Here is a 24,759-nt window from a genome sequence, read left to right as displayed (position 1 = left end):
TGGAGTTCCTCTTCTACTAGGAGAGACTGAGAGTAGTTGGGTTTGCTCAACTTTGAGGAGAGAAGGCTCTGGAGAAAGGTTATAGTGGCCTTCCAGTACCTAAAGGTGCCTACAGGAAAGATGAGGAGGAACTTTTTATAAAACAAAAGAGTAATGGCGTTAAACGGGAAGGGAGTAGATTTCGATTAGACATACGGAAGAAATCCTTCACTGTTAGGGTGGTGAGACACTGGCAGAGGTTGCCCAGGGAAACTGTGTTTGCCTCCCATGGAAGTTTTCAAGGCCAGGTTGGATGGGATTTGGAGCAACCTGATATAGTGGGAGGTGTCCCTGCCCATGCAGGGGGGGCTGGAACTATGTGATCTTTGAGGTTTGTTCCAATCCAAATCATTCTGTGATTCTGTGAATTCTAGTAAAGGCAACGCTTTGACATGCCTTCAGATGAATTGCAGATTACTTAATCCCAAAAGGTTACCATATTTTATGCTGGGCTTTTGTACTTTCTTTTCATTGTATTGGTAGAGGCTGTTGACACTGTAAAAATGGGTTACAGCGTTTTTATTTTTCACTCATTATGAACACTGCTTCTCTTTAAAATTTCACTGTTAAGTAAATAGGGTGGAGAGAGGGTACTTAGTAAATGGAGTCATGAAGAAAGAAAATACCTTCTGATTTGAAATACAGTCAGAAGATTTCATGTTGCTATTCATCTTCTGGATCAAGTTGCAGAGAGCCTTTAAAAGGACATTAATTTCAAGTCAGAGATTATAATTCTTGTTGAATAATTCTATGTTGGGTTGTAGCTTCAGTTGTACAGAAATTTTGTGTTCCTAAGATGTATAATGAAGACAAAGTGAGAAACTACCATTATATATGGGTAGTTACATCTGGCTAAATATATGATGTGTTGTGGCCACAGATAGCATTAGGAATTTTATCAGTAGATTGCCTGATTTGTCTTTGCTTTCTTTGATAATCATCCCTCGTATAGTTGCTTGATATTGCTATTTTAATCTGGATTTATTTTACTGTTGTTGTTGGAACAAAGCTTACATAGTAGCATAACTTACATGTAAGGCAAAACAATTCTGCAGGTTTGCTCTCACAGGAAAAAACACTTCCATGAAGGTGATGCAACATGTATTTTCAGACAAAAAAACCTGTTTGGTCAAGTGTTGAAAAGATGGTTCTTCAAGTAAAGACTATGTTCAGAAATTCATAACTATATGCACCTCTCTAGACCTCATGTCCATGTGTCTTTAGGCAGACAAATGAAGGTGAAGAAGAAGCCTCTCTTAAATACTCTGTGCAGAGAAATATGTCCACATAGATAAATAAATAATTTTAGCTCTACACTTCTTCATGTTCCTCAGTCATTCTTTATTTCAACTTGTTGCCAAAATCTATAAAATCAGAAATAAAGTATCGTGACACTGAGCACTGAGGCAAGATAGATAATTCCTTACAGTAAAGGAATGTTTGACTGAAGGATTTATTGGGTTGGTTATTTGTCTATTGTTGCCGTCTCTATTTGAGTCTCATATTCAGAAAGTCATTTGAGAGATGATCCAGACTCATCAAAGTTGCCACAACTCTGTTAAAATTACTGGGAACTGTGTTGGTGCTGGCAATTGGCGCCACCAGCAAAGGCTGTATGCAACTGTCCCCAAGTACCTTTGTGTCATCAGAACACTGGAAATACCCAACGTAATGCGTACATTGCGACTAGAATAGGAGGTCACCTAAATCAGATACCAATTCTTTACATTTTGTTTTACTCTATTGCCTCTCTTTTTACTAGCACAAAGAGCTTCAGGACCTTTATTCTACAAAAGTAATATCCAAAGGTATCCAAAGTAGTACCTTTCTGAAATCCTTGACAGGAAATTTCGAAAAAATCTGTAAGTAAGTTGTAAAGAATTGCAGCTCAAACAAAACAAGAACAAAGCCCCCAGCCCTTAAGTGATTGGTAATAGGAAAAGGAGCAAATGTTTCGGTATGGAGAAAGTATTTCATAGGTGGGCTTTTTGTTTGGTTTGGTTTGGCTTGGCTTTTTGGTTTGTTTTTGTTTTGTGGGGTAAACTGCTTAGGTCTTTTAGCAGGCATCTCTTGAGGTTTGTTCTGGGTTTTTTGTGCAAACAGCATCAAAAAGGCCTTACACAAGCAGGAGCAGAAGCGGTCTGTAGTTTATTTAGAAAGTGTCTGTTTCTTACTGCAGAGGCGGCTCCTTCGCTCTCCGGAGGAGAAGGAAAAAAAAAAAACCTAAAAAACACATAAGTGACAGTTTCAGGACGGATGTCCGGCTGAGGCAGGAATGGTTGGAGCTGCCCGCTGCGCGGTGAGGGAAGGAGAAGAACCGACCTCTGAGCCGAGCCCTGAGGTAGCGGCGCTGCCCGCGCCGGGCGGGACTCGGGGGCGGGACCAACCCCCTGGGCCGGGCCGCCCCTCCCCTTTGGGCCGGAACCGGGCCGGGCAGGGAGGAGGAGGAGAATGAGGGGGTGGAACCTCTGATCTTGAGGAGGGAGTTTTCTGATGATGAGTGTGCAGTGTCAGAAGGGCTCGGGACCATAACGATGACGGGTAAGGCAGCGCGGCGTTGCTAACGTGTAAGAGTTTATTTATTTATTGTTCTTTTCTCTGCCGATAGCGCCTGCCTATCTGTCTGTCTGTCTGTTTCTGCCTGTCTCTGTGTCCGTCTGTCTCCCAGTGTCCGACGTCTGGGGAGTCGATGCTGCAGGAGCGCTGTGTCTTCTTGCTGGAGCGCTCCTTCACCTTCCCAAAGTACTGATGGACTTGCTTTGGGTTTCCTGACGCTGCATGAGGAGTTAAAAGCTCTGGCTTAAATATCTGTATCTCCCGGAGAGCCGCTTGCCAGCGGAGGTTGCTGAAATTTTTATTTCTTGTCGCCTCAGTCGGACGTTCAGTGCAGTACTTGTAATACAAGGCTATTATAAATTCGAAGATACAGACTGGTTTTTCTTCTGCAGTACCAGGCTATGGCATAGGTATCTGAAACTGAGGAGCAGAAAGAAAAGGTAGTGACCATATTGGTGATGCTGATTTACATGAATCAAGAAATAATGCAGTAAAGTATCTTAAGAGCTAAGTGTGGTGCAGTTGAAGAAAATGTACAAGTGGGCACTGCTTCTAAGTTGTACAAATATTTGTGTGAGTGATATGAAGCTGTTGCTCCATAGCTGTTTTAATTTTAAAGAAGTATAATACAGAGATTAACACTGTGTCAGGGTGTGTGTGCACGTGTGTGTAGAGCAGTGGGATTCCAGCTTGTGAAGGCAAAAACTTGATGCTTTGTGCACTGAACATCATGCACAGCTATTAAATAAAGTAATTTGTGAGCAACTGAAGCGCAAGGGCTAACACCATAAACTATCTGGGCTTTCTGGAAAGATAATAGTTTTTTGAAGAGTAAAGAATTAAAAAGAAGAAGCATGATCTTGCACTGCTGGATTGGCACAAACTTGTGTCCTTCTCTGGGAAACAAAGTGGTGCTATGATATTTGAAATTTTTTTTTTCTTAAAGATAACTAATTTGCATTGGAATTTTTCTCAGAGATGATATATGCCTATAGCAATCTAGGAAATCTTTTATTTCATTGTATTAATTGCTTATACTTTACTTACTAGAGCTAGTGAATGAACTCAACAAATAGTGGGGGTTTATTCATGCAAAATGCTTTAGTGTTACAATGCTTATGGACAACAAAGCCTGGAGAAGTCCCTCGCTGTTTGCAGCTGACCCTGAGGGAGACTGTACGTGATTTGAATCAGTTAGTAGGGGAGGAGATAGCCTACTGCTCTTTACAATAGGGTTTTCATTAAACTTGATGCTTAATGAGCTTATCACATGCTGAGTCTTTTTCCTCAAGGGCTCTCTATTTTTTTAATTTCCTTTTATTGTTAGTAATTAAAGGTTAAACTGTTTTTCAAAAGCAGTCTCTTTATAGGGTTGCACAATTTGATCGTTTGAGGTTTTCCTTATTTAATCTCGTGAAAAGTTGGATTTTTTCACTGCAGCTGTTTTTCACTGCTTCTCTAGTATGTTTTTCAAGAACTGTGTCCAGCTCAGTACAAGTTACCATTTCTTTCAAGGGACAGAGGTCTACCTTTTCTTATTGGTATGCAGGAGTGTCTTAAACTGTTGTGTGTCTAATTCATGCTACATCTCCTTTGTGTGGTGAGTTTGTCTGTGAAGCTCATGTTACTCTTTATGTAGTCATTCTGAAAAAAAAAATCGATCTGCTTATTTGTTGTATATTTTCGTTAATCATTAGGGGTTCTGAAAAATGTCCCAACATTTGCTGACTTTTATTGCTTATCCCGTTCCTGTACCTAGTGGAGCAGATTTCTCCCCTTTTTCCCCCCCCTTTCCCCCCTCCCAATACCCAACTGCCAGTGTTGCATCTGTCTTATGCTCAGTGAATACATTTTATTTTAAAAAGCGGAACGTGAGACATGAACAGCACGGGTAACCATGAAATTTCATAAATATTTGTAGCATGCTGGTATGGTTCCCAAGCAGAACAGCTGGACTGGTTTGAGGGCAGTTTCTTATTGTGAGTTCATTTAAAGAAGAATCTCTAACTACAGTAACTATATATCGAAGTCATGGCTAATGACCCCTCTGGATTAAAACCAAAACTATTTTTTAAAGGACTTTTACTGTTTGAGTCTTTTAAATTGTTTTCCGTGCTGTTTCTTGAAACATTGAAAAATAAATAAATAATCTTTAAATCTTGAATGAATGAAGTATGTAACTTGCTGGAATTTAAGAAGTTGGTGTCTAGGCTTAAGCAGACAAGTACAGCTAAAGAAAAATCATCTTAGAATAACAGTCTGTGAGGAATGTTATACCATCACAGTGGAAATGATTGTGCTTTCTTTTAAGTTGCTTTCCTTTGAGGTTATGTATGATGTCCTTTTCTGGGAATGTTGCTTTTGCTTTCTTGAGCAGTCCTAAGCCATGAAAAATTACAGCTGTTTTGCAACCTTTTCCTTTTTTCCCCGTTTTTAAAAATGGACACAAAAGTCTGTGATATTTTAAAAATTTACTCTTCAGTTGCTACCCAAGTACCCGGGAGCTCAAGACTGAACTTGGTGACATTTGTTTCTAAAGCTTTGAAAGATTAGAAAGCTCAGGAATTGCGTGTATGCACTGTATATTTAGTATGCAAAAAGCTCTGTTCATTAATTAATTATTCTGAAAGAACTCCCTTCCCACAATTAACATGGCAAGTCAGTCTTTAGAAATGATGAATAGCACGGGGAAGGAAGTAGTATGTTTTACATGTAGGAATTATTTATACACTGAAGTGGATACAAATACTGTGAATAGTAGAGAAAGGAAGGAAGAACTTGTGAAATATATTGTCAAGCAGTGGTGTCACAGACTTTAAACCTTACAGAAAAAAAAATTGTTAGAAGGTTAACAATTGAATTTGTTTCTGTGTTATTTTGTTACTGCAAAGTAGGTGGTGTGTTTGTTTAATTTATTAGACCAAACCTTGTGAAACTTTTGGTTAAAAGAATTCAAAATAATGAGCATTTGTAGTATAATGTGCACTTCTTAGGCTCTGCAATGAAAACCTAAAAGGACAACCTGCTGTTTTTTTTAAATTGCTAAAGTATTTGATTTCACTAATAATTCCATCTACTTCACATCAAATAGATCTGTTCTGGACAGGTTTTTCATAGTGTAATTTCAAACAGTGCTATGTTTTTTAATTACTGCTCCATCATCCTTATCAGTTTTTACCCATTATTGATTTTGTCTTTGAATGCTTCTAATAATAATTAGAAGAATCGGGCAGTTGAGGGAAAACTGCATTTAACAAGAAAAAGCTTGATAGATCATGAGCAATGGTTCAATTTTTTTTTTTAAAATTGCCTTCTCCTTTTTCAGTGTCACGTGATTTTTAGAACAGTAGGTGGGTTTTTTTGTTTTGTTTTTTTTTTTAATTTGTATTCAAAACAAACCCAAATACAATGATTGTAAAGTACCCCTTCAGCCTTATGGCTTCAGCAGTACTGAGAGTATTCTTTGTGTATGTGACCAGAAGCATGATTTGGCCCTACTTAGATTAAGTAAATACTTAATCATCGAATACTTAAATACTTAAACACTGAATAAATGAAAACAGCACAAAGCCCTCTGGAGCCTTTTGGTGGCCAGTGTAGTCTGCAGAGCGGGTGCAGGGTGTGTGTGACATCCATCTGAGAGATTGAGAATGTAGGGAATTCATGGAAAAAATCCAGTGCCGTGCTGCAAATCCTTAGGGGGAAAAGTCAACCAGCTCCAGATGTTGACATGGTTGACTTTGAGCACATGAAGTGCTGTGGATTTAACTCTTGCAGTCAGAGTGCTTTTCCCAACACTCCAGCAACTACCAGGGGAGAGACATTTTCACTTTTAGAGACAGATAAGATGGTGGGAGCAGTGAAGTTGTGCTGCCAACACTGTCTGTCAGCCTACGATCAGACAACTGTTATTTATTAATTTATTTTTTAATGGGATGGGGCAAGAATTAATTTTGAAAATATTAATTGTCCAATGCCTGATCAGTGTATTTCTGATAAAACAGAAACATTTTTTTTTACTGTAGACTTAAGCTACCTATGAAATTGCAAAATCAACCACTTTTCATTCCCTAAGACTGTAATTCTTTCATGATAAAACAAAACACTTGAGGTTATTAAAGCAAAAGCAGCACCTTGATTAAATTAGAAATGTTTGAAAGCTTAACTGGTATGTAAGTAGTTAAAATAGAATTTCAGCATTAGTTCTTAGCCACAGTGGATTTAAATAGCAAAGTGGATCAATTTTATGATATCGCCCTTGATTTTTATCTCTTCCTCTGCATATATTTTTATTGTATTGTTTTCCTCGACTAGCATGTGGCTGGTGAAGTGCTCAGGACAGATCTAAAGACATTGTAGTCTTAGCAGTCTTTTACTAGTTTGTTGTCTTTTTTTTCTCTGTAGGTATTCTGATGAGGCTTTCCTGTGTTTCTTAAAGATGTGTTCAAATTCTAGTAATTCTTTCACAAAGTACTACTTGTCTTGCCAAAATACCTGGGGTAGTGACATTCTACATTACTCTAAACAACAATAGCTTGTGTAAATAACTTCCAGAGCTTTCACTGTGGAGTACTCACAATAAGCTTTGAGTTCAGAAGTGCACTAACAATGTGTGTGCATCCAGAATGTAGTTTATAACAATGTCATTAATGAGTTCAACTGCTAAACATCAAGTTCAGCATGCAGAGCTTGCTTCTTGGCTCTTCTGTTTCTTTCCTGCTCCACTGGACATGAAGGTGCTCTTTAGGTTATATTGTGTGGGAGTACAACTTGGATATGTATTGCAGTGCAGGCTTGTCACTCAGCAGTGGGAGCCTCCTGGCAGCATGCAGGCAGATTCCTCAAATGACATCTCTTTCCTCATATGCTGAGGAAGGGCATCAGAAATTCAGTTTAAAAGACACTTGCAGTGGTATAAATGGCAAAGATGCGGGCAAAGTAGGGGCTGGTAGCAACAGCAGCAGATCACTTAACAGCTGACATCCAAGCTCTGTGTTACACTGGGGATGAAATGCCTTCTGAACAGGTTAAATGTTTTTTTTCTTGTGGAATTGAAGAGTTTGTGCCGGGACCAAGTGTTCAAATGTGCCCACTGTGTGCTATGAGGGAATAATGGAAGTGTGATGTGTGTAGCATAGTTGCAGCTTTTCAAACTGGTATTAAAAGTGTGTGTTCCAACAGTCAGCACTTTTGTTTTTTCCTTTACAGTTCATTCAATGAAGTATTGCAAGGTAGTGTGTTTGCTGGACTCATAAGGAAGACCTCAATATTGATAGCCTTATTTAACAGTTTTGAAAGCTCATCACTATGCCTCTAAACTGTGTTGTCTATTTTTGTGATTGCATTTGCCATCCTAATGCATACCCATACCTGCTGATTTTATAAGAGTTACTCAGCTCTTTCCACCTGAAAAGCCTTTTCAGACACCAAGTCTTTGTCTTAGGGTGTTACAAACACATTGGTTTGAAACTAGAATAAGTTAAAATCCTTTGAATGCTAATTGTGCCTTTGAAGAGATGCCTCCACACACTAGTCTTGCATCTTATCTCTCACTGTCAAAATAGAATACCTCACTTGTTCATGTTCTGTATCATTCCCCTCTTACAGTAATCCTGTTTACTTGTGGACCCATGAAACTCTTCTTCAACACTAAATTTGAGCTCTAGGAATAAAAAAAAAAAATGCAGCCTCAGCTGCAAGTTTTTTGGTTTTTTGTTGTGTTTTTTTTTTTTTTAATATGAGGTTTTTCAAAATAGTAAGCATGCATCCCCAAGGTCTGTTTGCAAGAGGAAAGGGGCAGTGTCTCTGGATGCTCACCAGTTGCCCACAATGAGTCACAAGTGTCTTGACCTCCTCTCTGCTCCTACTGCCTTCCTACTTCTGGTCTTTCCCACCTAGACCCAGCATTCCCTGCTGGCTCTCAGCCTCATTTTTTGCTCTGCCTTTGTCTAAGTCGTGTTTCATGAACAAATATGTATTTAACATTAAATGATCAGTGTTTAATTTTTTAGCTGATTTCATGAACACAGATATGAAAGTAGTTCATTTGCTTTATCTTTGTGTAGTGTCAGCATACAACTACGTAATGTTTGGCTTGTAAGAGTCAAAAAAATACTAGTAAAATAAGCAGAGTTTGTCTTTGGTAACCATCTTAAAATTAAGAGAGTTCAAAAGTGTTACTGCTTCTAGCTGTACTTGCAGCCTTATTTTCCTTCACTGACTGAAGTGTTCTCCCAGAAAGTTATTTTTTGCTGTGTTTTGGTGTTTGCAAGAGGTGTATTACCAATGGAGTAATAACCCTGGGTTCTTCAGAAAAATGTCCCTTTCCTTTGACAGTACTCCCTCAGAAATTTGGTTTGAACATCTTTGTTTTAAAATGTTTAGGAAGTAGGGTGTTATCAGCAGTCAGACTTTTAAGTGAATTAGGAGTTAAAAACGAGAGGAAATAATTTAAACTGTTAGACAAAGGGAAAAATAGAAAAGCTTTGCTTATGTCAGCTGAGAAGCAACAATCAGTAGGCTGCTGGTAGTGAATATAAACAAAATTTGCCCTCTGTATAGCTACTGGAAGCCCCTATACTTGTGGATTTAGTTTTGCTTGCTATTTAGGTATGTTTCAGCCTTACCTAGAGTGCATTGTCTGTGTGCTTATGAAGATGCTCAGGCAAGCAGCATTGAAGAAGTACCTAGGCTGGAAGGGACCTCTGGAGAACAGGTCTTCCAGCCCCTTCATGAATTTGGGCCAACTGCAGTGTTAGATCTGACTTAAAAGATGGATCAAATAAAAACTAAAGAACTTTGAGGAATTCGGTGATGCATGTCCTCTTGAAATCTATGTCCTCCCTGCCTTTAGGCATCAAAGTAGTACACATGTACAACTTAAAAAAAAAAAAAAAAAAAGAGACCATGTCTTTTTCCAAGATGTTGCTGTTTAACATCGATTATTATTTTTAAAATTTCTTTGTCATCTTCCCATTTGAACAAATTTACTCAGACAAAAAAGCATGCACATTCCTGCCCTTGCACCTTAACCTGTTGAGCAAAATCAAGGGTCAAGACTGATGTTAAACAGAAATGCTGGCAGTATCCAAGCCCAAGAATCTTTTGGTGTCTTGATCATGCTGTAGATTTTATCTTCACATGTTGTCGTGTTCATCATCAGGCATGTCAATCACAGAGTTATTGCTGTTATTAAAACTCTCATTATAGGCAGAAACAGTTATTGCCTGCTCATTTTTGTGTTTAAATGAGAGAAGTTAAAGGCTTAGTGTCCTTGTTCCTTTCCTACCTCTTCCCTACAAAGTTGCTTGTTTGTGGCATGGGGAGCTTGCATTTTTGTGCTCTAAACTCAATGTGTAAGTGGCTTCTTAAGTGCTGCATTTTCCAGGAGGTTTAATATATATGCCAGTCTGTGAACTTGGGCAGCTCATGGCCAGGGCAGCAAAAATGCTTAAATTGTCCCAGCAAGATTGAGAGGGTGCTCTTACCAGTGTCCTGAAGGTAAAACTCAAATACTGCTCAAGAAAGAGATAATGCAAACACAGACTTGTCAGCAGTGGAGGGTAGAATTTTACCTGCCTGCATAGTAACAATTTCATTAATTTCAAGCAGTGTGGAATTGCTGCAGGTGAGGTTTCTGTCTGGCCGTAGTGCTGGTGTGGTGTATGGGAGCATTGCAAGATTCATGATCTTTAAAACAAGTAAGTTGCAATGTAACTGTTTTTGGGGTTTTCAGAAAAGTAGGGTATTTCCCATGGGTGTTTTCACATCTTGCTATTCTTATGGGACAGATCTGTAAAATGAGCTTCTCTTGTCATCATTTTAGTCCATACACTTTTTTAGTTAGCTTTTTCTTTTATCTCAGGTCTCTGTGTAGAAAGGATACTGAGTTTTGCTTCAAGAATAATTACATATATTATTCTGTATATTATTTAAGTAATGATAGGATATAACTAACTTTTTTCCAACAAAAAACAAACAAACAAGCCCCCAAACCCCACACCCTGCCTCCCCTCCCAACACAACAAAACACAAGAAAAAAGGTAAGACCTGTACAATGATATGAGGAAGGAAAGGATTCATGGTAATCTTGGAACAAAAACTAGTTATTAAACAAACTAATAGTAGCACATAGACAAGACACACAGAGAACAGAACATGTTGGTCTAGGAAAGTTTGATAAAAATGAAAAAAAACGATATTTTTATTTCAGGGTTTAACAGAACATTAAATTGAGAAGGGAACTAAATTTATTTTTTTTTTTTTAACAGTTGGACAGACAGAACATTCCAGTGTAACTTTGAAGGAAGATACTGGAACTATGGAGACAAGTCCATCTGACTCAAACCCCAGGGACAGTGTGGATGCTGAGAAAGAGGATGCTCATACAATTAAACAATTGCCCTCTTTGGAAGAAGGTGCAGAAGACCTTGACCATGCATCTGAGCCACAGTCTTATGATCTGGGTTTTAAAAAGGTTTTTAAATTTGTTGGATTCAGATTCACAGTAAAGAAGGAAAAGACAGGAAAATCGGAACCAGTTCAACTGCTTACTGTAAAAAAAGAAACACAAGTCCTTGAAGAAGCTGATGATCAAAAAGATCAAAAAGAAGTCAGCTCAGAAGAAACAGCAGTGCCTGAGGATGCACACTCTGCAGAAGACAACACCAAAGAAACACCAAAAAATGAAAAAATGGAAGACGAATCTCCTAAAACACAAGAAGCCAATGAGATTTCTTCACAGTCATCTGCCTTAACCACTGAGACTACATCACCGTTAAGAAAATTTTTTACTCAGGGATGGACTGGTTTTAGAAAAAAGAAGAGCTTTAGGAAGCCTAAAGAAGATGAAATACAGTCTCCTATAAAAGAAGAAGAGCAAGAAAAAGAGGGGGCAACATTAACAACTGAAAACGGTGAAAAGGAGGAGAAATCTGAGTTTGAGAAGCAAGGTGAAGAGGAGAATGTGACAGAAGTAACTATTGAAACACATGAGAAGGAGCAAACTGAAGGAGAAAAGCAAGAGTCAAGAAGGACAGTGACAGCCATAGGAGTCAAAACATGTGAGAAGGAAGAGCTTGTCAAGTATGATGAGCAGGGACAAAAAGAGGACGTAGCAGCAGCGGTTGTTAAAGAAAGTGCGAAGGAGAAAAAAACTGAAGATGATGATCAAGAAAGGAAAATGGTGGAAGTCTCAGAAGGTGTTGGTGAAAAGGAAGAAAAAAACGAAGAAGAGAAAGAAAGTGAAGTTACAGAGAAACCCCTAAAAGCAAGGCCTGGGGTACCTGTTATCGCTGACAGCGTGAACGGAGAATTGAAAACATCCTTAGAAGTCCTACATGTGGGAGAAAAAACAGAGTCAGCTGGAGTCAAGTGTGAAATACAGGACAAAACTGAAATATTCTCTGAAGAGAAACTTGAGGCAGGATCTTTGGCAATTGAAATTTCTAGTGAACAGCTTAAAAAATCTGAAGGAAAAGAAGGAAATAAATCTGCTCCACTGGGGAAAGAAACATTTGATGAGAAAACAGAGGAAGCAGAATTGAAAATTTCACCTACATCAGAAGAAATCCCTGGCAAGTTAGACATACAAGGAGAAGCTCAAGATAGAACCACAGAGAAGAAAGAAAGCAAAGAACATGACACAAAACTGACTCCTGCTGCTCCTGGATTGAGTTCCTTTTCTGCTTCTGAACACTCAGTTGTCACACAGGATGATCAGCAGTCAATCAAACCCACTGATGATGGTCTACAGGGAAAAACTGGCATAATTATGACTGATCCTGTCAAACCAGATGAAATAACAACAGAAGTAACTCCTGATGAGGCAGCTGGAAAGAGGCCTACAGAAGGTATCACAAATGAAGCTGAACTGCTGTCTTCTCAAGAAAAAACTAAACTTCAAGGCAGCCCTTTAAAGAAACTCTTTACAAGTACTGGATTAAAAAAACTTTCTGGAAAGAAGCATAAAGGCAAAAGAGAAGAATCTAGGGTAGGGGAGCAGGGCGAACCAATTCAGCACTTATCAGATTCTCCAGATAGCCCAGAGGAACAAAAGGGAGAGAGTTCTGCTTCTTCTCCTGAGGAGATGAATGAAATTCCTTCTTTGGAAAAACCTGTAGATGGAGTACAGGTCACTGAAAATGAAGATGCTGCAATTTCAGATGTGGAGCGAAAAAGAGAAAGTGTCACGCCCTGGGCATCATTTAAAAAGATGGTAACTCCCAAGAAACGTGTCAGAAAATCTTCTGAAAGTGATAAAGAAGAAGAAACTGATAAGACAAAAAGTGCTGCAGTAACTGCAATTGAAAACGCTGCTGATGAAAATCAGGGAGAGTTAAAAGAAAATGAGGTGGAGCAAAAATCAGAGAAAGCCACAGAAGAGCCCAAAAGAAAGGTTGACACCTCTGTTTCCTGGGAAGCTTTTATATGTGTAGGTTCCTCAAAGAAAAGAGCCAGGAAATCATCATCATCTGATGAAGAAACTGAACAGAAGCTTGGTCAAGAAAGGCAAAAAATAGATGAATCTGGACACGGCAAAGAAGCAACAACAGATGCAATTGTAACTAGCTCTCAGGAGAGCGATCAAGGACAAGGCAATTCTTCCCCAGAACAAGCTGGAAGCCCCTCTGAAGGTGAAGGAATTTCAACATGGGAATCATTTAAAAGGCTAGTCACTCCAAGAAGGAAATCCAAAACCAGGATGGAAGAGAGAACTGAAGACTCTGTGGTGGGATCTAGCCTGGAGCATTCAACATCTGACGGTGAGCCTGGAAAAGATGAATCATGGGTTCCATTTAGAAAACTGATGCCTGGGCGTAGGAAGAAAAAGTCAGATGGGAAGCCCGAACCATCTCATCTTAAACTAGCACGAGAAGACATGGCAGAAACAACTGAAGAAGACTCGGATATTCCAGCTGTTGTTCCTTTGTCTGAATACGAAGCAGCAGAGCAGGAGAAAATTGAAGCGCAACAAGCGAAAACTGCTGGAGCGGTGATAGAGCAAACCTCAGAGCAAGAGGAAGCAGAAAAACTAGAGGAGACCCTAAGAATTGAGCAAGCACATGAAGGGCTGGTACATGCAGTTACTGTTACTGTTGTGGAAGGGGAAAGGGCGATTACTAGTATTGAAGAAAGGTCACCATCTTGGATATCTGCTGCTATAACAGAGTGCATTGAGCAGGCAAAAGAAGAGGAAGAAACAGATAAAACATTTGAATCAGATGTTACTGTGGAAGAAGCAGTGGTAACTGCTAAGTCAGTGCTAGACACGAGAAAGGATGTCAGTGATGACACCACAGCAAGTGAGCTAGAGCTGACCTCAGAAGCAGTGACAGCTCTGGAGGAGAGAGCAGGAGCATCCTGTGCTGAAGAAACAATGGAAGTGTCCCTTGCAGAGGAGACAACTGAGATGGTTTCTGCTGTTTCACAGCTGTTAGAAACCCCAGATACTACAGAGGAAGTTACACCTGTACAAGAAGTAGAGGCCACTGAACAAAATTTGAAAGAATTAGACAAACAGACACAAAAAATTCTTCAAGAAGTTGCTGAAAGAGTAAAGTCAGCAGATATAGCCAGATATAGTGAAAGAACCACTTCAGAAACTGTAATTACAACAGCACAAGGAATTGAGTCAGAAGTAAAGGAAGATGCTAAAGATGGAGAAGCTGTAAGTCAGGAAACTGTTTCGCGTGAACAGCCCTTGAAAAAAGAAGAATATGATGCAGATGACCTCCAGGCCCTGGGAAGTGCAGGGAGTGTTCAGGGCCAAACTGGAGTTGAAGAGAGTGTTCTGCAGGAACGTTCAGAGACAAGTGACATGTCTGCTGCAATAGCAGAAAGTACAGAAGGATGTGAAAATGTGGATGTCTTAAGAGATGAAAGCCAGTGGCAGGCATATGAAGAACCAGTTATAGAAGACCATGGAGAAATATCTGGAGCTCTGAGGACAGTAGAGGAGCCTTCATCAGAAGACAAAGACTTTCACATGATCAAAGCAGTCGCTTACAAGGAAGAGCTGTTTGCAAAGCAGGAGCCTTCAGAACAAGAAAAACTGCCTGTAACAGATTTGACACTAGACGAGACAAGAGATGAATGTATTCCAGAAGTGCAGACTGCAGTAAGTATCACTTATAACACAAAGGTTCATCTGTCAAAGAGAAAATCAGCAAGTGTTAGGTTTTATACTTAATTTAGAACCAGGTTGTGGCAGTATTACTGTCAAGGACCTTCTTTGTGCAGCCTGAGGCATCTGAAGTTTTGTTTCCTGTGAGACAGACACCAGTGTCCAGAAGCAGCAGCCACTGAGCCCTGTAGGCAGAGTGAGTGGGATGCAATTCCTGGAGAAAAAAGGTGGGAGATGGTGTGTGTAGATCAGATCAGAAGGTGCTGAAACAATTGCTATAAGGGCTTCTGCATAGTGCAGTGTGACTGGAGGTACTATGTGAAAAAACACGATAGACGTGATCCATATGGTACCATAGGTAGCAGATGGTGTCTTCATTTGTAGGCAGAGATACAATTGTAGCTGAAGTACCTCTGCAGAGGGGGGGGAAGGAAATTACACCACTGTCAGCAGCTTTACATGTGCAGGAATTATTGTGGGTGATATGCTCCTACCTTTTTTCATACTTCCTCACCATCTTCCTGACTTAGTCTTTGTTTCAAGTGGCTGGCTGTTGTCTCTTGCTTTTGGCTGCCCTTTATTTAATGAACTGTGTCTCCTGAGAAACTGAAACAAGCTGGGGTATTGGTGACTCCTTAATCTGTGTCATCACCTCATGTTCTTCCCATAACCCGGCAGGCTCTTCCTTTGAGTGCTTTTTCACCTGGAACATTTCTGGTTGTTCCCTGCTTGCACCTTTTTTCACAGGTATTTTGTAATTCTCCACAGGTGCATGACAAGACAGAGGATGAAACCTCTACTTTGGCACTTAGAGCTGAAGAGCCTGTGCAGCTTGAAGGAGAGGGAAAAACCCTTGCTGTGGGGTCAGAGTGCACAGAAGTAGCTGTCACTGTGGTTCCTGTTAAATCAGAAAAACAAGATGAAATTCCTGATTTAGACTCTCAAGAGCAAGCTTATACTGAAGGCCTTCCTAGCAGGGTGCAAGACCAGAGAGAGGAAGAGGAAGATGATGCTGTGCTCCTTGGAGTAAAAAGCAAACAAGTCAGTGTTACTGAGGTTCCTCTGCAGAATGAGGTAAAAACCTCTGCTCTTCCTTCAGAAACAGTTGGCTCAGATGCAGCTGCAGATGCTGAGCACAACGTGAAGGATGTGGCTGACAGGCAGATCACACCAAAAGCTTCTATGCCTGTGCTAGAGCCACAGTGCAGGGAAAAAACAAGTGAAATTACCTCCCAGAGTGATGAAACCCCAGGTGGCAAAATGGAAGATGCTCTGCTTGAAACTGAAACAGACTTAGAGAGCAATACCATGGCAGTCACCAAGACTGCCACACAGATGGAAGCAGACAGCATATCTAATTTAACATCAACATGCACAGATATCACTGAAAATGAAAGCACCCTCCTCACTGTCTTAAGTCCTAGGAAATGTGAAACAGTAAGCAGTCTAGATGAAGAAGAGGCTGTGGAAGAAGAACTTGCAGAAGGCTCCAGCTGTCAAGACTTTGAGAAAGAAGAAGACAAAAACGAGCAACTGACGGGAAGATCCCAAGACTTATTTGAATCTGGAAAACGGGAAGCTGTGAAGGGTGATGAATATTCAACTGCTGTCCAGCAAGAGGTTTTAACTATGCAAGAGGAGGGCTCTGACTCAGCCTCCCTCCAAGATTTCAGCTTGGAGGCTCTGAAAGTACCTGTGCCTTTAGTAGCTGCAGCAGCTGAAGAGGATGTTGTGGCAGAAACCATAACACCTGCAGACACAACAGCAGAAACTGTACAGCCCTTGTCAGCCACACCAGAACAAATGGCTTCTGAAGAAGTCCCAGTTACTGCTGTTGACCATTCAGGCTGTGGGACTATAGAGCTTGGAACTGCAGAAGCACCTGAGCCTCAAGTGACTCCTGCATCCATGAATGGAGTATCAGAGGAGGAAGAGAGGCCACAGAGTACAGAACAACCCAAACAAAATGGTATTCCTCTAAGTGACAGTCTGTCTGATACCTACATGGAATTTGAGAATGATGTTGTTCAGTCTGTGACTATAGAGTCTCAGAGTACAAAAATTGTACTGAACGCCATCCAGACGGCTGTTCACCAGCTGGCAGAAACAGAAGAGTCTGGCTTTGAGTCAGAGCCCTGCTTTAAGTCCATAGGTAAAAGCCCATCAGATGCAAATATACCTGAACTGCTGGAAAGTATGCAGGTGGATCATCAACTCCCAGTAAAACAGGAAGAGAAACTGAGTAAAGAACAAGACCTCCAGCAATCAGGAATAGTGAAAACCTCTATCTTGACAGAGTCTGCAGAAATTCATGCAACTGTAGAAAAAATGAAAGGCATAGTGTTAACTTCTGAGATGCTGCAAGATGGACAAAGTCAGAATTCTGTAACAATTCTGACTAGCCCTGAAGACATTTCAAGGGAAAGTGTGAGACTTCAGAAATCAGCACTAGAACTAAGTACTTCAGAAGAGTCAACCAAAGACCTCTTAGACACACACCCATCAAAATTAAGGGAAAAAGAGGTTGGGCTGATTAGGGAAATGCCAGACCAACATCCAGGCCAGCAAACATGCAGAGAAAATGAAGAAGAGCAGCATCACCTGCCAGTGGAAGATGGGAAAAAACAGACATGGGAGGATGATAGCTGCCAAGAAGAAACATCTTGTGATAGTCCACAAAATCAGAACTCGGTGGCTCCCAAAGCCTTGAATGTAAGTAGCATTTTTAGCCAGAAATTTTTATATTTTTTCCAAAATAAGTTTGGAGGTTTCTAAAATTGTTGTGCTTCTATTTTTTTATGTAATTTATTTAATATTCTAGTGAAAGACAACTGCTCCTCGGTTCAACCAACAGGCCACAGATTTTTTTCTTTTTTTTTTTTTTTTTTCTTCTCAATTTACTCTCTTTCTCCTTCTGGCTATTCAACACTGTGTTTATTTTTTGTGCAGCTACCCTCACTGTAATGGCCTTTGACATGCCCTGTAGTTTAGGGTGATATTTCTGGGAGGTAAAAAATGTGGCTTCCAGTTTTCCTAGATATGCACTCATGAGGCACATGTTTAATGTATGGGATTTATTCCAAAAAAAAAAAAATTAAAATCCTATAGGATATGAGTGTTGCCTTCCATTGTAAACCTGGAGTGCCTCATGTACTGAAGTACTCTGTACTTCAGTGAAATCTGAATCAGAAATGTATAGGTACACTTTCTCCTTAGGATATTTACTGCACTTATTTAACTAAGGCCTTTCTCTTTGGGAACTGCTTGGGAAAATAAGAATGACAGAGTGAGTTGTCATTAATAAATTACTAATAAATCAATTAATAATTTATTATATATATTATATATATAATATATATTATATTAATATTTTATTAATATTTATTAATAATTAAATTAATAAATTACTGTTGTCTTTCTTTCAGATGTGCTAAGCATCCATATGGTATTTGGACAGATTCCAGTCCTAGAGAACAGCTGACAATCCTGTGACCAAACCAGGAGCTTTATTCACTACCCTTAATTCTTGGATGTTAACATCTGCTCTTTGAAGACTACACCTTTTTGTCATTTCTATTAAAAAACAATGCCTTTAGTGTTGGCTGTATCCACATGTGCATTCCATTCAAAGGTCATTTGCCTCTGCCCAGAAACACCATTTAGACTGGAAATTTAGACTGAGTGAATGGACAGACCACTTAAATTTGTGCCCTGACTTGATGTGTATCCTGTCTGTTACATCTCCTTGAGTCCCTTCACTCATCCCTGAATCCATCTACCTTCCTTCTGCACTCTCCCTTACCCCCACACCCTCTGTAGCTGCCTTGATTTGACCTATGAGTGGCCGTAGATGCTGCTCGACTTGGGTGTGAGGAGGAAGAGGAGGAGAGCTGAGTGAAGAGAACACTGAAGGCTCCTGGCCAAGTAACAGACATGGCTTTCCAAATGGCAGGAGCTGGGTCACGCACAAATTCTTGAGCAAGAGCTCAAGATTGATGCCTTTCAGTCCCATTCAGGTGTCTCTATCCATACTTCAGTTGTATTTGTGCAGGCCTGATTTAGTCAGAAATTACAGTGTAGCTTGAAAGGAGATTGAAAATACCCTTCTTCTGTTGTTCCAGCCTTCAGGTCTCAGGACTGGACTGTAATGTGTTGAATATTTATATGTATGTCTTAAACCCAGTTCTGATTTTAATGTAGAGCTATGACCCTTCTGTACTATTTAGATGTACCCTTAAATGAATTTTGTAGAGTAGCCTGGAGAGGAAATGGATACCATTGGAGCGGAAATTGATAACATGTAGTTTCCTATTTATTGTTCCAGGTCTTTCCCCTTGTAAAATCTCTCAAAAAAGTTGGCTGTCTTGCTTTGAATATTTATATGTATATCCTTAACCCAGTTCTGATTTTAATGTAAAACTATGATACTTACCAAGACAAAAGGAGAGCCTGGCCTGTGTCAGATCCACCAACCACTTCTACTTGCAGTCCTCCCTGGTCTTTGAGAACCCTCCAGACTTAGCATTTCCCTACTGTCTTGCTTATGTAGTACCACAACCCTCAAATCACACCTCTCTCTTTCCAGAGTCTACTCATCTCTGGGCACTGTCCCATCCAACCCCAAGTCTTTACTCACACAAACACCTTCTAATGGACTACCTTCATGCAAGGATCCTTCTTTCTCAGCCGCTGCCTAGAACTCTTTCCCACCACAGTTATTTCCTGAAATCCTTTCCACTCCTTTCAGTTCCCTGTCCTCACTGAGGGAGGAGTAGGAAGAAGTGTAAGGACTTGATGATGAATTCTGCCTTGGATTGCAAAAAGTTGATGAGACCTTTGGGGTGCTGAGATCTTAAAAACCTTCACTTAAGGTGCATTTGAATCAAAGCAGCTTAAACCAGAATGAGCAGGGTGATCTAATGATGGAAAAAATCCCTGAAACTTGAGAGCCCTGGGATGTCTGTCCCCAACAGGAGTTGGTCCTCTCTTTTGTTTACATTAAAATCAAACATGGGGTACAAGTCCTTAATTTCAGCTCTGACTTCTAAAGTGAAGGTCACAGATCGCACTTTGTGGAACCGATGCCCATCAAGTTGAACAATAGCTCACTATCCTACCTGTATAGTAATTTATTTTAAAATCAACTTTTAGTGTACAAATGCTCTTGTTATGGCAGGTGCTTGCCTCTCCTCAAGGCTGCACGTACAGCAAGCAATGTGACTGATTGCACTGGTGTGATTGCACCATCTGGTGCTCCCCTGCGTGGAAGCATCAAAAGATTTTTCCTTACCTCAGAGCAAATTATATAAATATTTAAAGCCAAACAATGTGGTTTCAAACAATCCAGTCTATCTCTGACCATCGTTAGCAGCAGCTTTCCCCCTTAGCTTTGGGCAATTCAAAGAACCTTGGTTGGTTTCCACAGGTTTAAGTTGACTTGCAAATTAGACGTGCTCTTAATAACACCTCACAAGTGCAAACTTGGCTGACTTTGTACAAATTGTAATACCTATGTACGTTAAGCCATATTGCAATAACTGCAGCAGGTAAAATAACAATAGCATGACCTGTGTAATCTTGATTCTTACCTTTATAGCTCCGAAGCTGTTAATAATATGTAAAGTTAATTCTTGTCTGAACCTCATTTAAATAAAACTAGCTTTACAACAATGTAGGTTGTCTTTTGGTAGTAACTAGACAGGTGAGTGCTTAAACTTGCCTGTTTTCTCCATTGATCCAGGGCCTAGGTAAGGAATGCAACAAACTTAACTATAAAACAAATACAAAAGCTCTTTCTTATAACTGATAGCTAAAAAAAATACTGCACTCGAAACCACACTAATGGTGCAAGGAGCATGCCTCCACATAAAGATACTACTTTGTTCCAGCATATTGCTTTGGCCTCTGAAACTCTTAATTTGAGACTGTGACTTCTGGCTTGTGCTTAAGAGCTTGAAGCTTTCTCTAATCCAATGTACTGGGTTACCAAAATTTGATTTTTTGTTTTTAAGGTAGATTTTCATTGATTAAATAAAATACACTACAGATTTGTTCTAATGTGTGTATGTGGTGTTTTTTTCATCTTTCTTGTGAATTATTTTCTGATAGTTACTTTCGTCTCCTGAGTTAGATTTGCTCCTGACGAGTCATTTGTTGTTGGCTGATGTTCAGCTTTTGTTTTGAATTAAACAAATTAGTAACCAAATTAACCAATTTCTACAAAATTTGCATACATCAGAAGAAACTGAAGGAAAAAACCCTCAATCAGATTCAGGACAGGTGTCAGTATTCAGTGAGCCAGAATGAAAAATTCATATATGAGTAGTAGATGAAGGATCTTACGCCTGTAATTGGTATCTTCTAGGCTCCCCTTCTGCTTAGCTGGGGTATACTCACGGCACTGAACATCCAGAGGTGCTTGTGGTTTCTGTTTATGGACCTTGGACTTGAGATTTGGATTTTTTGCTGCTCTGTTCTATGGCTAAGGATGTTCAGCAGCGTTTGCCTCTAGCAAGACCCGCATAGATCACACCTGAACTGATTTTGTAAAGCTATACATTTACTGCCCTGTCTCAGTCAAGATGTTAAATGCAATACCTGCAAACACTTCCCTGCACTGGTCACAGCAAAAGCAGGGACACTGAAACACTGCAGGATCTCTCTCTCTCTTCTTGATTGAGTCAGGGGGCTCATACGGTGGGTGATGGATCTCACTGCCCAATGCCAGTATCTGGAGGTACAGGTCAAACCAGCATCTTCCACCTGACCTTGTGCTCAAGACACAAAACTTTTACCACTCCTTACACAAGGTTTATGCATTTATACCATCCTGATACTGGTTGACATGAAGTTCTGAGGCAGGCAACAAAGTAGGGGTTGGAGACCAACCCATTTGCATCCCAGGGAGGTTTGTGTGCTGTTTTCTCTTTTGTAATGCTGTTTTATTGGCATTGGCTCAAGTATCAAGTATGGAAGCAGATCTGGCTTTCACAATCATATCCAGAGCATATGGGAGGCAGCTGTGCTTGAGGAACCTGCACAGCCTGGATACAGCAAGTGCCTGGGGATGGGCAGGCAGCTTGCCAAAAGCACCAAGAATTCCTAAGATGGCCATGTCTGGCTGCTGAACACTGGATGTTTGTCAGTCACCCTGCCATGTGGGAGGAGAACAGTCCTGAGGAGGCTGATGGCCCTGGATAGAAGGATGTGGTTTGAAATGAGGAGCAATATGGAGCAGGAGGCCAGTGGCACTGGCAGCATAGGGTTTAGAGTCCTGCTTTGGGGGAGATGGATGAGATGAGGTAAAAGACAATGACTCTTAGCTTTGTGAACGTTCTACAATGCTGCTAGCAAGACAGAAGCTTAGACATTACAATACTGATAACTAATTTAGGGCTGATGTAATTTCTAGATGGCCACTAAATTTAGACTTTACAAGAGCTGAGTATGAAAAGGTGAAGGTCCATGGCTGTTCTGCTCCAACATCCTCTGGACAAAATACCAGCTCTTCAGAACTGGAGGAACAGGCTTAAGAAGTGTCTCCTGTTCCCCATTACATCCATTTGCAGAGACTGAAAACTCCATTTGCCTCAGTCCTTGTGGATGGCACTTATGATGTGAGGAAATGAGGGAAGCATATGTCCAGCGTGCCATGGGAGCTGCTTCCCAGGAACAGTCTCTGTGTGAAGTCCTCTGGCAGCATAATCTAGCCTACAGATACATGCCTGTCCCTGCTACAAAGGCACCAGGATAGAAGGAATAGCCAAAACGGATGCCTTGTTGTCTAAGCAGCCAGACAAGAAGGGAATTATAAACTTTGCAAGGAGTTGACAATCTAGCTGCTATCCTAGAAGGCAGGTGTTCCAAAAAGCCTTCAGAAAGCATCCCAACAGCCATCCCACTGTGCCTGTCCCCTTGTCACAGTCTTATGTGGCTTCTTGGCCTTTCAGTGCTATGGCCTCCTCTCCCCTTCTTGAAGGGAGTATCTATCTCTCTGCTTGGCAAGCAGGTTCCCTGAGAACTTTTAAACAGGTTTCTAGGTTTTCAGCAAACAGTCCCAGGGTCATCATGACATAGTCAGTGGTGCCTCTCGTTTCCCATAGAAATGGCTGTTGTGAAGCAGAAAATCTGGCATACAACCATCTATACTAACACTTCTGTGTGATTCTGCCCCTGTACTCAGCACTGGTGAGGCCACACCTTGAGTACTGTGTCCAGTTCTGGGCCCCTCAGTTTAGGAAGGATATCGAGGTCCTGGAGCGGATCCAAAGGAGGGCAACCAGGCTGGTGAAGGGACTCGAGCACAGATCCTATGAGGAGAGGCTGAGGGAGCTGGGAGTGTTCAGCCTGGAGAAGAGGAGGCCAACCCCCAGACCAACCCCCAGATGACTTTCAACAAGACAACAGGGTCTTAAGTTGTGCCAGGGGAAGTTTAGGTTAGATATTAGAAAGAATTTCTTTATGGAGAGGGTGATCAAGCATTGGAATGGGCTGCCCACTGAAGTAGTGGATTCTCCATCTCTGGAGATATTTAAAAAGAGACTGGATGTGGCACTCAGTGCCATGGTCTGGTAACCGCAACGGTGGTTCAAGGGTTGGACTCGATGATCTCTGAGGTCCCTTCCAACCCAGCCAATTCTATCATTCTATGATTCTATGATTCTCCCTTTCACCCTTCCAGTGGTAGCCATGAGGCTCACAGGCTAGAAGACAGAGAGAAGGGATACTCAGCCAATATTTGAGAGTAGCTACATGGGTAGTACCTTCCCAGGTCTTCAGGGCACCCAGACCCAAGGCAACACAGGGTCGTGGGCTCCTTCTGCTCCATACCACAACAGGACCAAGTTCAAGTTCCTCATGTTTGTGCATCTGACCCTGTCCACCAGCACTAGGAGTGCCTTGTGTGTGCTTGGCAAGACACCAAGGAAGGAGGGCAAACTTGGGAGGAGGCTGACCTCTGGATTTGAATAGAACTTACTTTTGTGTTCGAAGAGGTAGACCAAAAAAAAAAAAAAAAAAAAAAAAGTTAAGATTTCAAGGCTGTCTCACTAAAGCAAAGGAGGCTGGAGGATTACTGAGAGCTCTGAGAGAAGACTGTGCTTGAGGAGGGTAGGGCAAGGGAGAAATGTTGCCCAAAATGTTTGAGATATTAACCAGAAAGGTAGCCTTCCCACAGGCCCTGGAGGCAATGTGGGTGTTTATTCAGAGGAAACTTGTCTTAGCCCAAATACATTTGCTTGGGTTTTTTTAATCTCCAGGTGGAATTTTCACTATCATTTCATGAGCACAATTAAAAATTTCAAGGACAAATATGAACTGCTCATTGTTCTGCACCTGACATGAACTGTTCTAAACAAGAATATTTGCTGAACAATATTGAAAGCAGCATTAATCACTTTGGGATAAGTGTAGCTGCCGAGGAAATGCTTTATTGGATTTTTGCATAATCTGTCTTGACCCTGCAATTGGATTCAGGCTCATACATCCTCTTTCCTCCCCACAGTTGAGCTGGTTATTGCCTCTCAGTTGCACGGAAGGAACCTGTATCACTATGAATGGTGTGGCAAAGGCTGGGTGTGTTGCTTACAGTTCTTCATACAGAAATATATTTAATTAAAAAAAAAAAAAATCAGACAGACTACTTGAGCCTGTACTTGTATCAATTCATAGAAGTCTCAGTTTCACTATGACAGTATTATATCAACTATGCTGAAATTACTAGTTTGCTTTTTTTCATACATAAGCAATAGCTGCTTATGGAAAGAATAAATACACTACTTCTATCTATATTAATGTCTTGGTGTGTCTCAAGGCTGTGGACATTCCCATTATCTATTAGTTCTTTATTTTCACAATAAAACAAACATCACATTTTGGTTTTGCTTTCCCATTAGGAGCTTGGGTTACTGGTAAGCATCAAACCTTACAATCTAAGCAGAAGAGATGATTTAGCTTCAAGCTTCAAAGATTTCCAGTTTTGGTTGTGGAAAATGTACAGGAGTGCAGTGGTGAAATAATAAGGCAAAACAACCTGTTATATT

At 40.6% G+C, this 24,759-nt stretch overlaps 1 protein-coding gene across 4 annotated transcripts in view; it reads left to right on the top strand.

The window, feature by feature from the left end:
- The window catches only part of AKAP12 (A-kinase anchoring protein 12), a 31,838-nt gene extending 11,066 nt beyond the window's left edge, over window positions 1-20,772 (top strand). Inside the window, exons 1-4 of one of the 4 annotated variants that reach the window (XM_030448597.1) lie at window positions 2,508-2,580; window positions 10,866-14,713; window positions 15,488-17,431; window positions 18,145-20,772. In XM_030448597.1, coding sequence (XP_030304457.1) covers window positions 2,574-2,580; window positions 10,866-14,713; window positions 15,488-17,431; window positions 18,145-18,153 — 5,808 coding nt within the window. In that variant the 5' untranslated portion in view covers window positions 2,508-2,573 and the 3' untranslated portion in view covers window positions 18,154-20,772. Of the gene's footprint in view, window positions 1-2,507; window positions 2,607-2,953; window positions 3,036-10,865; window positions 14,714-15,487; window positions 17,432-18,144 lie in introns of those variants that run through there. The other 3 variants (XM_030448598.1, XM_030448599.1, XM_030448596.1) reach the window with 3 other exon arrangements.
- Window positions 20,773-24,759: the final 3,987 nt, after the last annotated feature.

Source organism: Calypte anna, chromosome 3, assembly GCF_003957555.1.
Source record: "Calypte anna isolate BGI_N300 chromosome 3, bCalAnn1_v1.p, whole genome shotgun sequence".
Taxonomy (NCBI): Eukaryota; Metazoa; Chordata; class Aves; order Apodiformes; family Trochilidae; genus Calypte; species Calypte anna.
This window is presented reverse-complemented; position numbering and strand designations above follow the sequence as displayed.